The sequence below is a fragment of the Physella acuta genome, unplaced genomic scaffold (genome assembly GCF_028476545.2).
Source record: "Physella acuta isolate Inbredline_101_S28 unplaced genomic scaffold, ASM2847654v3 ptg000604l, whole genome shotgun sequence".
Lineage (NCBI taxonomy): Eukaryota > Metazoa > Mollusca > Gastropoda > Physidae > Physella > Physella acuta.
Genome location: NW_026732123.1, coordinates 221,540 through 234,731, shown reverse-complemented (window position 1 = coordinate 234,731; position 13,192 = coordinate 221,540). Strand labels below are relative to the sequence as shown.

The 13,192-nt window shown below is 33.1% G+C and overlaps 1 protein-coding gene across 4 annotated transcripts; it reads right to left on the bottom strand.

Annotated features, from left to right (window-relative positions):
• Positions 1 to 7: 7 nt before the first annotated feature.
• LOC131947679 (RNA cytosine-C(5)-methyltransferase NSUN2) lies at positions 8 to 12,567 on the bottom strand. Of its 4 annotated transcripts, none has more exons than XM_059308941.1 (22): positions 9,670 to 9,834; positions 8,903 to 8,980; positions 8,350 to 8,430; positions 8,169 to 8,263; positions 7,877 to 7,981; positions 7,320 to 7,425; positions 7,114 to 7,185; positions 6,912 to 6,987; positions 6,367 to 6,518; positions 5,961 to 6,016; positions 5,654 to 5,728; positions 5,010 to 5,214; positions 4,491 to 4,618; positions 4,041 to 4,150; positions 3,763 to 3,943; positions 3,514 to 3,603; positions 1,911 to 2,043; positions 1,721 to 1,801; positions 1,390 to 1,528; positions 1,249 to 1,288; positions 622 to 749; positions 8 to 255 (listed from the first exon to the last, which is right to left on the bottom strand). In XM_059308941.1, exons 1-22 carry the CDS (start codon positions 9,697 to 9,699, stop codon positions 59 to 61), a joined length of 2,358 nt encoding a protein of 785 aa, XP_059164924.1. In that variant the 5' UTR covers positions 9,700 to 9,834; the 3' UTR covers positions 8 to 58. The 4 variants fall into 4 exon arrangements, with proteins under 4 accessions (XP_059164924.1, XP_059164925.1, XP_059164926.1 ...); XM_059308942.1 differs by lacking the exon at positions 9,670 to 9,834 and adding an exon at positions 12,524 to 12,567 and having other exon boundaries at positions 9 to 255; XM_059308943.1 differs by lacking the exon at positions 9,670 to 9,834 and adding an exon at positions 12,443 to 12,516 and having other exon boundaries at positions 9 to 255.
• Between the last annotated feature and the right edge of the window lie 625 nt (positions 12,568 to 13,192).

The following is a 13,192-nucleotide window of genomic DNA, read 5'->3' as shown; positions in this document are numbered from 1 at the left end:
CAGTCTAAACTTTTAATTATATTTATTGTTGAACTATAAATTTGAATTTGATCTTCTGTCACTGTTTTGTGTCCTCTGTCAATTCTTTTGTCTCTACATCATCACTTATGTCGTCTGTGTTATCTTTTTCCTCCTCTTCAGCAACTGGTAACTCATCATCAACCTCTTCTTTTGGAGCATCATCATCATCTGGTGTTTCTTTTATCTCATCTTTTGCTTTTTGTTTGGCTTTTTTCTCTGCTTCAACTCTTTTGTCTAAAACAGTTATTGTACAGTGAGTTAAGAGCAGTCATATAACATAAAATGAATTTAGAATACAATTAAAATGAGTGACTTGTAATTTGTTAAGAAAACAAATTTATTTTTTTTAAAAAAGGCAGATCTTACACAGCCTGCTTTTGTAACGACTACACAATCCCAAGTTAAGAGTTGAGCATTGTAGTGACTACATTTCTTTTTTATTTAGAACATGAACTCCACATTATGTGCCACATGCAATGCCTCATGAGGCTACTTGAGTGAAATAGTCAAACTATTCAATTTGAAAGAATTAACTCATTCAATTTGAAACATGTAATGAATTAACTCATTCAATTTGAAACATGTAATGAATTGACTCACTGATCTCCTTCAAGTCTTCTCCCAACAACATGAGAGCATGAGCTCGGTCACTACGAGCACCAAAGCAGCGGACAGAATTTTTTCCTCTCCAGCCACAGAAAACTACATCACAGCTAGGGGATGGCTCTCTGCAACATTACAATAAATATTAAATATATGGCTCTCTGTGACATTACAATTAATATTAAATATATGGCTCTCTGTGACATTACAATAAATATTAAATAGATGGCTCTCTGTGACATTACAATTAATATTAATATTAGATGGCTCTCTGCAACATTACAATAAATATTAAATAGATGGCTCTCTGTGACATTACAATAAATATTAAATAGATGGCTCTCTGTGACATTACAATTAATATTAATATTAGATGGCTCTCTGCAACATTACAATAAATATTAAATAGATGGCTCTCTGTGACATTACAATTAATATTAATATTAGATGGCTCTCTGCAACATTACAATAAATATTAAATAGATGGCTCTCTGTAAGATTACGATTAATATTAAATTTTGATTAGATCACTAGATGGCTCTCTGTAACATTACAAATATCCAATTCATCAGAATGATTTCTTTAAAAAAAAAATTGTTTAAATTCAATAAAATTGTCACTTACTTTTCACTTGGACTAAATATAAACACAGTACTTCCAGGTGCTGAAAAAGATTTTAAAATGTTAGTTTCAGAATAATTAAAACTGGTCTCACTTTACAAAATTAGTTGTTTTAAGAAACACGGGTGTGTAGAAGTGACTTACAAAGAGCATGTAACTGGGCCTGTGTGCCTTCACTAAGTTTACTGATGAATGGATTCTCCTGGCTGATGGTGATGATGGCATCCTCTTTGGTGACTGTTACTTTCCTGTGGCTGATGTTTGACAACAAAGTGCCAAGACACTGAAAAACAGTTTCAAATGTTTTCCTTTTTACATCCACAAAGAATCAAGGCTTATACAAGTCAAATTCATGTAAAGTAAATATTAAAAACAAAATAAAATTAAAGGAACTTCAGACTAACAATTATAAGTATGATTCAATCAAAAAATTAGTTGCAGTAGAATAGTCAAGAAGGAAGATCAATTTGTTTACCTCTTGAGTAATTCTGAAGTCACATTGCGGGACAATGGGTGATGGACTGCGACTGAATGCTTTGACTCCCATGTTAATGAACTGCAATAGAATATACAATTATAAACAGGATTTAGAATTTAAAAAAAAAATTTTTAAATGTGCTCTCATTAAATTTAAAACCTAGTTACAATGCAATAAATAAACATACCCTGATTTTGTCCTCATTACATCTTGTTATTTCCCTTACAGCCTTGGAAACAAAATATAGAGTTCTCTTTCCTTGTTGAGATCTGAACAAAATTTGGTCCACAGGACAGTCTTTGCCCAACCCAAAGAAATCTCTAAACAACAAAAGGTTTTAACCAAAGTTACACTCTAAAGTACTAAAAAAAAATTTAAGTAGAATATGGATTATATAAAACATATATAATGACACAAATGTTATTTCAATGCCAAAGGTAGTCTAATGTAGAGAATTTAATCCTTGGTAACAACAAACCCAACATGGCAAATTTACATTTCAATTTACCCACACTAAAAACAGCCATTATGGTTGTATCTTAATTTCATCACAGCTCAGCCGTAACTAAAGTAAAAGACAAATGAAATTTTTATACTGGTGGAATAAAATAATATTAAGTAAAGTACTTCAAAATTAACATGTGACCTTCAACATCGAACTTACACACTTTGCACATACCCAACTTGTTTGACCTACAAGCAAAAGTATGAGAAAGGGTCTATGGTGATTTTGGGATTTTAGCTGTTTCTGATTATTTATTTCTGTGCTCCCATTACTGATAGAAGATTTTAAAAAGCTTTCTTTAAAGTATTTATACCAACCTATTATAATAAAGATGCTAGATATTTAGTTCAAAATTTCTCAGTCACAATTCAGATAGAGCTAACATTGAAACTTCTTGGATTTTCACGAATTGCAAACCAGAGATAAAAAATTGTTTTTAGACTGACAAATTAAAAATCAGACATAGCTACAAACAGGCTCAAACCTTTATTTCTATGACAAAAAGAACTATACCAAAGAAAAATACCTTACAAGAACCATGAGCGACCAGATCACACTAAGGAAACAAGGTAATTAAAAAGTCTAGTGACAATTTTAGCGCAATTTCCTTATGTTATCTAAAAATAGCTCTGTCGTAGCGTAAATCAAGAGCAGGGTTAGTAAAACCATTGGTTAGTTATTAAAACGTTTTTTATTAATTTTTTTTCAGTATTTTACATGTTTTATTTACAATAGAGTTACATGACTAAAAACCATTGCGCGCCTAGCTACCGAACGTGATGGCGCAGCCATTGAACGTGATGGCGCAGCTATTGAACGTGATGACGCGTGTGGTGTGGTTGGATAAACATGCCTACTAATTCGGTCCAAATTTTAATTCAAAAAATTTTTTGTGACCGAACGAAAGGATATTTTTGAAAACTTTCTTCGGCAATATTGTTCTAAATTATGGCAGGAATCGATTGGCAAATGTTTCAAGTCGCTAAGTGGTATGGTTGCCGAGATATGGGCCAAAAACTGCATTTTTTTGAGGTTTTTTGGCTTTTCCGGGAAATCCATGAAAGAAACCCGGAATTTTTATGGCCTATGTTCATCCTCGTAACTTGCTTAACATAATTGCTTTTGGAACTAGTCCTCGATATTGCTTCGTTGAGGAGGAGATACGACTTAAAGCTGCGGACACACATCCATTAATTCATTCATCCATCCATCCAGAAATGACGGGTTAATAAACGCAATTCTCCAGAATGGAAATTGCGCTAAAAAAGATAAAAGAGCCACTTACCTAATTGGCTTCCATGCTGGATCTGTCTCCTCCATAAACAGAAAAGGATCTTCCTTGTAACCATGTAATTTCTTTTTCTTTGCTCTGGGCCTGTTAAAAAACATTTCTTATGAAGTAATGTATCAGGAAATGTATTTTTAGTAGCTACAAATCAAATATTAGGAATAAGCATTGTTTTAAGTAGAATCCATGACGAAGTTATATTAAAAAGTAGTGATGTGGGGGTAGGAAAAAAAAATGAAGTCTCACTCCTCTCCACTTGCAGGCCCCTTCCTCTTGTCACCAACAGGTGGCTTGACAGCCTCAGGAGCTCCAGCCTCTTCCAACACTTTGTCAGTTGAATCACCAGCAGGTGTCACTGTTTCAGCAGGTGTCACTGTTTCAGCAGGTGGAGCTGTCTCATTACTGGCACCATTTCCTGCTTGAGCACCTGAACGTTTCAGTCACAAAATGAATATAAAAGTAATGCAACTTAGAGGTATCTTAAAATAATAAAGCCATCATACAAATGAACAAAGGAAACTGACTTTCTGCTTGAGCTAGTCTGATCTCCCTGGAGCCAGGTAAATGGCTCACTTTCTGGAGAGCGGCAACAAAAAATCCACCAGTGTCTTGATGATGGGGGAGGATACGCATACTGAAAAAAAGAACATGGGATGGTTAAGTCAGATGGTAAAGTGCAGCACTGATAACCTGAGAGTCACAAGGTTTGAACCCTGCGCTTTTGAGGCCACACAACTCTAGGCTGCTGGGCTACAATATCCCTTAATATGTTGAGGTTATAGAAACAGGTGAACTCTACTTCATCTACCCTATTGACCTCCAGGTCAGAAACAGTAACTGCTACTACTATTAACTAAATAATCTGCACAATATAACAAATTAATATTATACATGACTTATGACACAGAAAACCTGCCTACTCTGCCAGAAGTAAAAGGAGAGATGATTGAACACATTAAAGAGAAAAATCTTACCATCTGTCTAGATGAAATTTCTCTGCCTCCTCTGGTGTGGGAGGGAAGATGGTGTGCTTGAACTGGGTCTGCATTGGTGCTGGGATCTCAGCAGGGGAGGAAATCCATTCACCCGTTTTGGTCATTACCTGTAAATGTAGGAGTTAATATCCGATTATTAAATATGTAGGCTACTCTATATGTTTATTTCTTTAATTTAAACTGACAAAACAAAGGCAGCAATATCAAATGACAACAGATGGCTAAATAATGAAATACTCATTTTGAACACTATTTGAGATTGTTAAATCACAACCAAAACAATACTTTCAACTCACAAGTCATGTCTTTAAAAATTGCAGGTTTTGAGAATGGCAAAAGAAAAAACCATCCTACCTAGCCTACTGTTACTTATAAGAACCTAAGATCTAGAACAAGGCAGATAACAAACATCTAACTAGCCTGAACCATCGTGTAGCGTTCATGACCTTTCTACTTAATACTAGCTGACTAGAAGTAAGAAGCAACCAACTAGCCTACCTTCCATGTTGACAAGCCTTTGGAGTACTTTAACCCTGGCAGCAGGTTGTGTATGTCAACAAGCTCCATGGCGCCCTCAGATGTCCTCAGCAGGTCTGCAATAACTGCCTCGTCCTCCTGTGGGTTCAGGGAGCAGGTGGAGTAGACTAGCCTGCCACCCACTGCTAGAAGCTGACAGCCACGCTTCAGTATCTTACACTGGAGTCTGAACACAACCAAGGATCATTGTCAGAATACAGAATAGTACTTATAAATAAGAGGTGTGTGGTTCATTTAAAGGAAGTGGCTTAGCAAAAAAAAAAAAATTTCTACTATATGATTTATAAATTCTTTGAGATAAGTATTCATTAAATCTGGTCAAATTTTAACAAAGCAGCATCTGACAGTAGTGTGGTAAGACTGTATAGAGACCTGGGGTCAAATAGAGATATGAACACCTGATAAGCTACAGAGAGTAAGTTTATAACTTAAAATGTAAATAAAACCACAGCACATGGACACATGAATAATTCTAACATCCTGAGCCAGCTTCTCAGCTTGACGACATGGCCATAAAGGTGCCTCAGTACACAATGTTGAGGACCTTCAGTCATTATTGGACTGCAGACCATGCCAGCCTAGGCTCAAGCAGCACGCAGTCTTACCCATGCAGGTTTGCACCTTGTAGTGGGTGCCATTTGTTCCACACATCAAAATTCTTGCGCATTGTTCCATCACCACTAAAACAAAACAAAAAGTATAGTATTAAAAAAATTTACTTCAGTGAATTAAATTCCAAAACTCACACTCAATAATTCTAATAATTGTCTTGCACTTTAATCAATAAATATTAATTTTTCAAATATACTTTTTGATACCTATGATAAAAAAAGGCTGGTACAACCCTTTCTAGGAAGTTATAACCATATAAAAACTTAATATAACAGAGGTAAAGTTAGCCACGATGATTACCTGCAAGGAACATCACATAATATGCGATCAAACAGCTGAAATTCAGGTTTGGCATCCTTTAAAAAAAATAAAATAAATGTTGAATTTAAAAACCAACCTTTGAAACAATTTAAAAGTAAAATTTCTGATATTTTCCAAATATAAGTAAATAAACTTGACACAATAGATTTTAATGTTTCAGAGACGATAAAAAGAATGCAAAAATCTGTACTCCGTTTAACTTATAGTTCAATGACCTTTATTTTAGGCAGTAGAGCTAATGTGTGTCATTCTCCTCAATCAGTTATCAGGATACAATTTAGAGGGTTGCCTGATCCAAAATGTTGAGTGTGTACTCCTTACGTAACCTATGCTACTGATTTTAATAAGCTACAAATAATTTCCTGCTCTTGAGAGCAATACCTACATCTGTGTTGGTCCTTATCTTGGGAAAAAAAGTCCCATCATGATTAACAATGATACAACAGGGGCTCTGTAGACGTTTCACCTGGTGAACCATCAGGTAGCAACGCTTGTTGTCTGTGTCGTTGGCTATCACATAGCCGGTTGGTAGCTCACCTATTCCACAGCAGATTTTAATAAACAAAAAAATATAGCATAAAATACAATAAACAATTGTCTACAGGATTACTCCTCGCCCCTTATCACTCAGGCACATAGTTCACACCACATGGTTAAGACAAATTTTTTGACACAGAAAAGTACTTTAGAGCAAATATGGTATATCATTTTTAAAAATCTTGGCATACCAATGCTATGTTAATAAAATTGTTGATTTACAGATAATAACCAGGGGCTTTTTAAACAAGACAAAATTACAACTATAATAAAGTATATCCACAATATCACAGTATCAAAAATGTATACTCTTTTTACATTTACAGTTTAAAAAAAGAACTAGATGTATCAGATCCAGTTTTTTAAAGACAATCCAGCTACAGTAACACACACCTGGAGGACTTGTACTGTGCAGGTATTCTATTAACTGGGCTGTTTTTGATCCAGGTGCAGCACACATATCCAAAATCTGAAATTGTCACCATGAAACAATGCTTAAAAGGAATCAACTCATACTCCAGTCAAATCATATGTATCAAGCCCAGTTATATGAACTAGATATCCATAAATAGATGAAATTTATTGATCCACTAACCTTATGGTGTGACTGGATATCTAGAACTAGTGGTGGAATCATGCTGACTGCTTCTTGTCTACTGATGGAGCCCTGATGAAAGTAGAGAGAATAAAATCTCAAGCTAAAACTAGCATGGAAAAGGCAAAACACACTCAACACTTTTGATATTAAATTTGAGCAAAATAATGAATAGCAATAATAAAAATATAACTTTGGCTTCTTACACATTCTGTTTCTGCCACTAGAAAATCATGCAGACGTGAAAAGTGTTCACTACTTCTGACTGCCTTACGGGAAAGGTCAAGCTGCCAGCCAAGCTCATTGGGGTACCTGAGAGAAAAACAACATGTAAATATTGCATCAAGACTTAGTAAGGAAAGTATAAGAAGAAGATTCAAGCTGTTGATTACTAAAATTAGAACATAAATCCCAAGAAAATAATCATGAAGACCTAGATGTTTAAATAAATCAATTTTAAAATTATGTAAATTATAAATTTTCAACCAATGAAGTCTCTATGAACTCACTAACATTTTCATAACTATCCAAGAGAAATATATTTTAACATTTTCATCATCACTATTTATTTTCATTATAATTCTTTTTTGTAACGAATGATACCATAAAGTGAGAATTTATTTCACTTTGAAGATTTGAAAGCTAAATTAAATTTTAGAACTATCATTTTACTCATTATAAAAGCAAAATCTATCAGTGGCTTGAGTTAAAACATGCTACAGATATTCATAAAATCTTGTAAATTAAACAGCTATTTGCTTACCACACTAACTGTTTAGGAGGTTGAATGTCTTCCCCATCTACTTTGACATTCAGAAGGCTGCTGAAAAATTTCCCTTTTATGTTCTTTAACATCTCCTCACATTGGCTGTAAAATACAAATTCAGTTCTCATAATGAAATATATTATTTTAAAGAAACACCAGCTACATACTTTCCTATTTCAAAACTAAAAAAACCAGAAACACTACAAAGATAAAAGTCAAATCAACAATGGCTGACTTATCATATAAATAATTAAAGTTTTTGCAATAAAAATTCACAATAAAGCACAACCTTTTGTATCCAGTAATTCGAAATGTGACTGGCAGTGTTGTTTTTAAAATGGAATAAAATTCATCCCACTCCTCCTCAGGTACAATGCCTTGACCCTTTAAATAATAAACATAGAAAGTAAATATCAATAATTACAAAATACTAATACACACTACAATCTTAATCAACCTTGAAAGCATACCTTATAATATTTGACAAACAGCTCATTGTCCCTCTTGCCTAAGTCATAAGCTTCACCCACTTTGCCTCCTCTGTTGAAATTCTGAATAAAAATAAAAATAAGATGAAATGGTATAAGAAAAAGAAGATTTTTCCCACATACTCCTAGAATTAATGAAAAGAAAATTTAAAACTAATCAGCCCCGATAAATTGCAGTCTCATGATTTTGTTAATCTTGCACTACACTAATCATTAAAAAACTCTGTTTCATGTTGTTAAACATGCTTCTAAATGTGTCAAACCTAAGACAAGGAAGGTTTTTTTTAATTAAATAAAAATAACTGTAAAAAATCATTTAAGTTGAATTGAGACATCCTGAACGACTGAGCTTGCATGGTCACAAGCTAGGTCTCACTGTGAACAAGACCATGAATAGACACAGATGAGCCGCTTGTGTTATAGAGACGCATGTAGCAAAAGTGTATACAAAGTTAAGTAAAATAATTACAAGAACTTCTTTATAATAAAACTTTGACAAGATAAAATAGAGAATGGATACAAAATGTTTGCTTACCTTTTCCTTACCTCCCTGGTTTTTGATAGCATTTCTTTTTTTCCACTTTTTCCCCATGTTTTTTTGTGATTTAAGAATCTAGAAAAATCAATTTGTCTGAGTCAGTTTGAGATAAAGACTACAACTAGTAGGATTTTTGTTTTTGTTGCCATCTTGCAAACACTATACAAAACAGAAAGTTTTAGCATTATTTCAAATAGCAGTAATTGATCGTAGTACCAATAGGATTACCAAAATCTAAGCATACTAAAATACTCTTAATAGGCTTATGAATGGGAAATTTTATTTATAATTTATCTATCTAGAATCTAGATTCTACAGTTATTAGAGTGGTAAAAAGCGAGAAGTGAAACAGCAAGGCTGTAAAATACAAGAAAGGTGTGAAAACCTTCTTTCAAGTGACATTTGCAATCTAAAATGCTGTAAAAGTGGTGTTTGATGGGTTGGCCACTGACACTATGAAATCCTCTAGGGACGGTTGAAAATGTATACCATCATCTTATATTTTTGGTAGATTGGTGTGAGGTAAAATGTGATGATTTCTCCAAAAATTATACTGTACCCAAGTTCCAATTCAATGTGCCAAAGAATTTTGATGTAAAAACACATTCCAGTTTGTATAGTTATAAGTACTAAGTAGCAGCATTACAGCAAATGATAGGTTCAATGAATATGTTGTTCCGCACATTTTAGTTAGTACACAAAAAATGTGGCTGCGATTTAACAGCTTATTCCTATGTGATTATGTTATCAACTTTTAACACTACCTTGTTTAAAACCCTTCCAAAAATCCACATCCAAAATTCTTTCCGATGCTAGACAGTAGACTAAGACTTGTGTTGAACATTGAAATACTATCAGTTCTTACTAAATGTAAAAACGACCAATAGGCCTAATATTTTTCTCTTCAAATGTTCATAAGCCTAAATCAACTAAATATAATTTTATAAATTTTATATTAGAATGTAATTTTCCGCTGTTTTTTTTTCAGTTAAGGCCTAGATATTTAGGCCTAATATTTTCATTAAAAAACATTGTTAAAGGTAAGTAGCTTAAAGGGGGTCCAAATAACCACGGCAGCTATATAATATATTAATAAAATATATATTAGGACCCGGATCCTTATAGGCCTAGTATACTATATAGTATATACTATATATATACTATATAGCCTCAGCTGTTATTTTTGGACCAGGCAATAAAAATCAATAGGGCCTCCTAACTAAATAAAAAAGAAAATAAGATTTAGATCTAGGCCTAATTTTATGATTTAGAATATTCTAATTCTTGCTATCTCGCCTACTGACATTAGGCCTAATTACTTCGTCATGTCATTCTTCATAGAATTTTAATTAGGCACTAATAAATATTTCACAATTTTTTCCTTTAGGGGCCTAATATGAAATTATTAGGCCTACTCAAAACTTAGGGGTGAATGAATGTTAAATTGAATACACACAAAAAACCGCAATCGCTATTATAATTATTAGTATTAGGCTCTAATTTAAAACTAATTTTTACAAATTTTTAACTAATTCAGTAATTTGAAATTTCGGTAATCTATCACAGCAGCCATTTGTAAAATAGAGTGGCTTCCCCCTGAATCTCGCTCTATAAGCTTATAAAAATAAAACTTAAACAAGATGGCTGCTATAGTAAATGAGCATGGTTGCATCTGTTGGAAACATCGCTAGTCTACTCTTCATTTATTACGGAAAAGTTTTAATTCAATTGTTTAAAAATAGGTACATAAATGAAACAAGGAAACGTTTGTATTTTAAAAAACAAATCCTCCTCAAAATGTAAAATAATTATTAAAATTTAAGGAGTCACCTGTTTTCACATTACAACTCGCGGGCGATTTTGATTGTAGGAAAAAAAGTCACAGGAAAAAAAAACAGAAAAAAAGTCACAGGAAAAAAAGTCACAGGAAAAAAAGTCACAAATATATATTTGCATGATATTTGTTAATACTTTTATGTATTAAATATTTAGAGAGTGCAAATTAACTTAGGATTTATTAAATGTAATGTAATGTGTGTAGACTGTATACACATAGGAATTTTTATAATTCATCTAAAAATATTTATTATAAAGTATGTACAATAATGTAGATTGTAATTATTTTAAACTTAAGATTAATAGCATTTAATAGAATGCTCCAAAGTCTACATTTTTCATAGTTTTTTTTTTTTTAAATACCAAAATTAAATTACCGTGAAATGGTAAGTTCATCTGACTTGCTGCCCTCAACTCATGGCAACAATAGTTATGTTTAGTTCAACCTCCTTTACTGCCCACATTTATCACGCTCATTACATAACAAAACTTAGGATCAAAACAGTAAGCCGACAAGGTTCAAAGGCTGTCATTGACGCATAACGTCAACAACACAAAATATGTTCGGACAATGCCTACTGAGGAGAGGCCGACCAGAAAATAGCCTATGGCAAAATGTGCCTAAATTTCTTTTATAATTAACTTTTCTACCGCGTATTTAACTAAATACGTAACAAAAGTTGACATTGTTGTGTTAATTATCTTAGAGTATTTTTACTTAAAATTGTTATAAATCATAATGCTTTTAACGTCTATAAATAATTTATGCTATCAAAAAATAGAGTCTACAACCAACAACAATAAGTCAATAAACATACAAAATTTTACAATTCTTAACAAATTATTAAAAAAATAGGCCCTATTTCTAAAAAGATTTGTGTGACTTTTTTTCTGTGACTTTTTTTCCGATAAAATTTCTCCACTGTGACTTTTTTTCTGTGATTTTTTTTCCTAGCAAAAACTGTGACTTTTTTTCTGTGTTTTTTTTTCCTGTGACTTTTTTTCCGTTCACCGCGATTTTACGTACCTAAAACGATAGATTACCGAAATTGGTAATCTATCGTTTTGGGTACGTAAAATCGCCCGCGATTTGTAATGTGAAAAACAGGTGACTCCTTAAATTTTAATAAATATTTCACATTTTGAGGAGGATTAATGTTTTAAAAAATTCAAAAATGTTTCCTTGATTCATTTATGTACCTGTTTTTAAACAATTGAATTAAAACTTTTCCGTAATAAATGAAGACTAGCGATGTTTCCAACAGATGCAACCATGCTCATTTACTATAGCAGCCTTCTTGTCTAAGTTTTATTTTTATAAGCTTTTAGCGCCAGATTCAGGGGGAAGCCACTCTATTTTACAAATGGCTGCTGTTTATATACTATATAGCAAATCTTGCTCTCAGACAATGCTGTTTAAAGTTAATTTCTGGCCTATATCGATATATATAGCCATTGATTTAGGTTTATTATTCATTTATCTATAATATTTGACACAAAAGTATGACAATATACTTCTATTAAAGCCTTGACAATGAGGCAACGTTTTCGTACATAGATCTAAATAGCCGCGGGCGATTTTACGTACCCAAAACGATAGATTACCCCGAAATTTCTAATAGAGTATAATAATGTATAAGAATCTAGAAAAAAAAAGGAATCTAGATCTATGTTCTTGAACATAAATCTCGATGGGTCCACCTGTCCTAGACCTCTAGATTCTAGATCTATAGTGCCAAATCTAATTCTATTTTTTTTTCTAAACAACAACAGTATGCCTACTCGTAGCGTGGCTCCTAGCGTTTGTTTGTTTCGTTTTAAACGAATATGCTTCCGGTATTAGTAAAAAATTGCGTCTTTTTTTTTAGGCCTAAATCTCATTTTTATTTCATTAATCTAGATCTAGATCTAGATATAGACCTAATATTTAATAAATTAAAAAAATTACGATTATGAAAGAAAATCAAGTGCACTTGAATTTAGATTTAAACACTGTTTTAAAATTATTCTCTAACGCAATTATTTTAGCTCTTTTAATATCTTTTATGATTGATGACCATGGCAGCGATTCAAAAATATTTTAGCCTCATCTTTTATTCTTAATTAAATCAGTGTAGTAACTTTACGACTGCGGTTGGGTGCGTCCATAATCATGTTTTGGATGATTTTAAACGCCCCTCCCAATCACAACGTCAAACAGTCACTAACTGTCAAACCTTCCCACCCACCTAAAATGACTAAAAAAAGTAAAATCGCCCAAATCACACTTCACTCACTAAAAATTCATCTATTCCCTTTTAAAAGAGATAGTCAGAGTTTCTTCCAGGCATCTCTTCGGGGGGGGGGGGGGGGGGGGGGGGAAGAAAGTCTACCGCTCCCCAAACGAAATGGAATTTATATAGAAAATATATACATTTAACAGTGTCCGCCCCCCCCCCCCCCCCCCCCCCG

Excerpts from the sequence above, each read along its gene's own strand:
- LOC131947679 (XM_059308941.1), bottom strand. The coding sequence starts at position 9,699 with ATGTGGATTTTTGGAAGGGTTTTAAACAAG. Across the intron at positions 8,264-8,349 it reads TGTTTGTCAAATATTATAAG|GGTCAAGGCATTGTACCTGA; the intron begins GTATGCTTTCAA and ends TATTATTTAAAG. Across the intron at positions 6,519-6,911 it reads GCACAGTACAAGTCCTCCAG|GTGAGCTACCAACCGGCTAT; the intron begins GTGTGTGTTACT and ends GCTGTGGAATAG.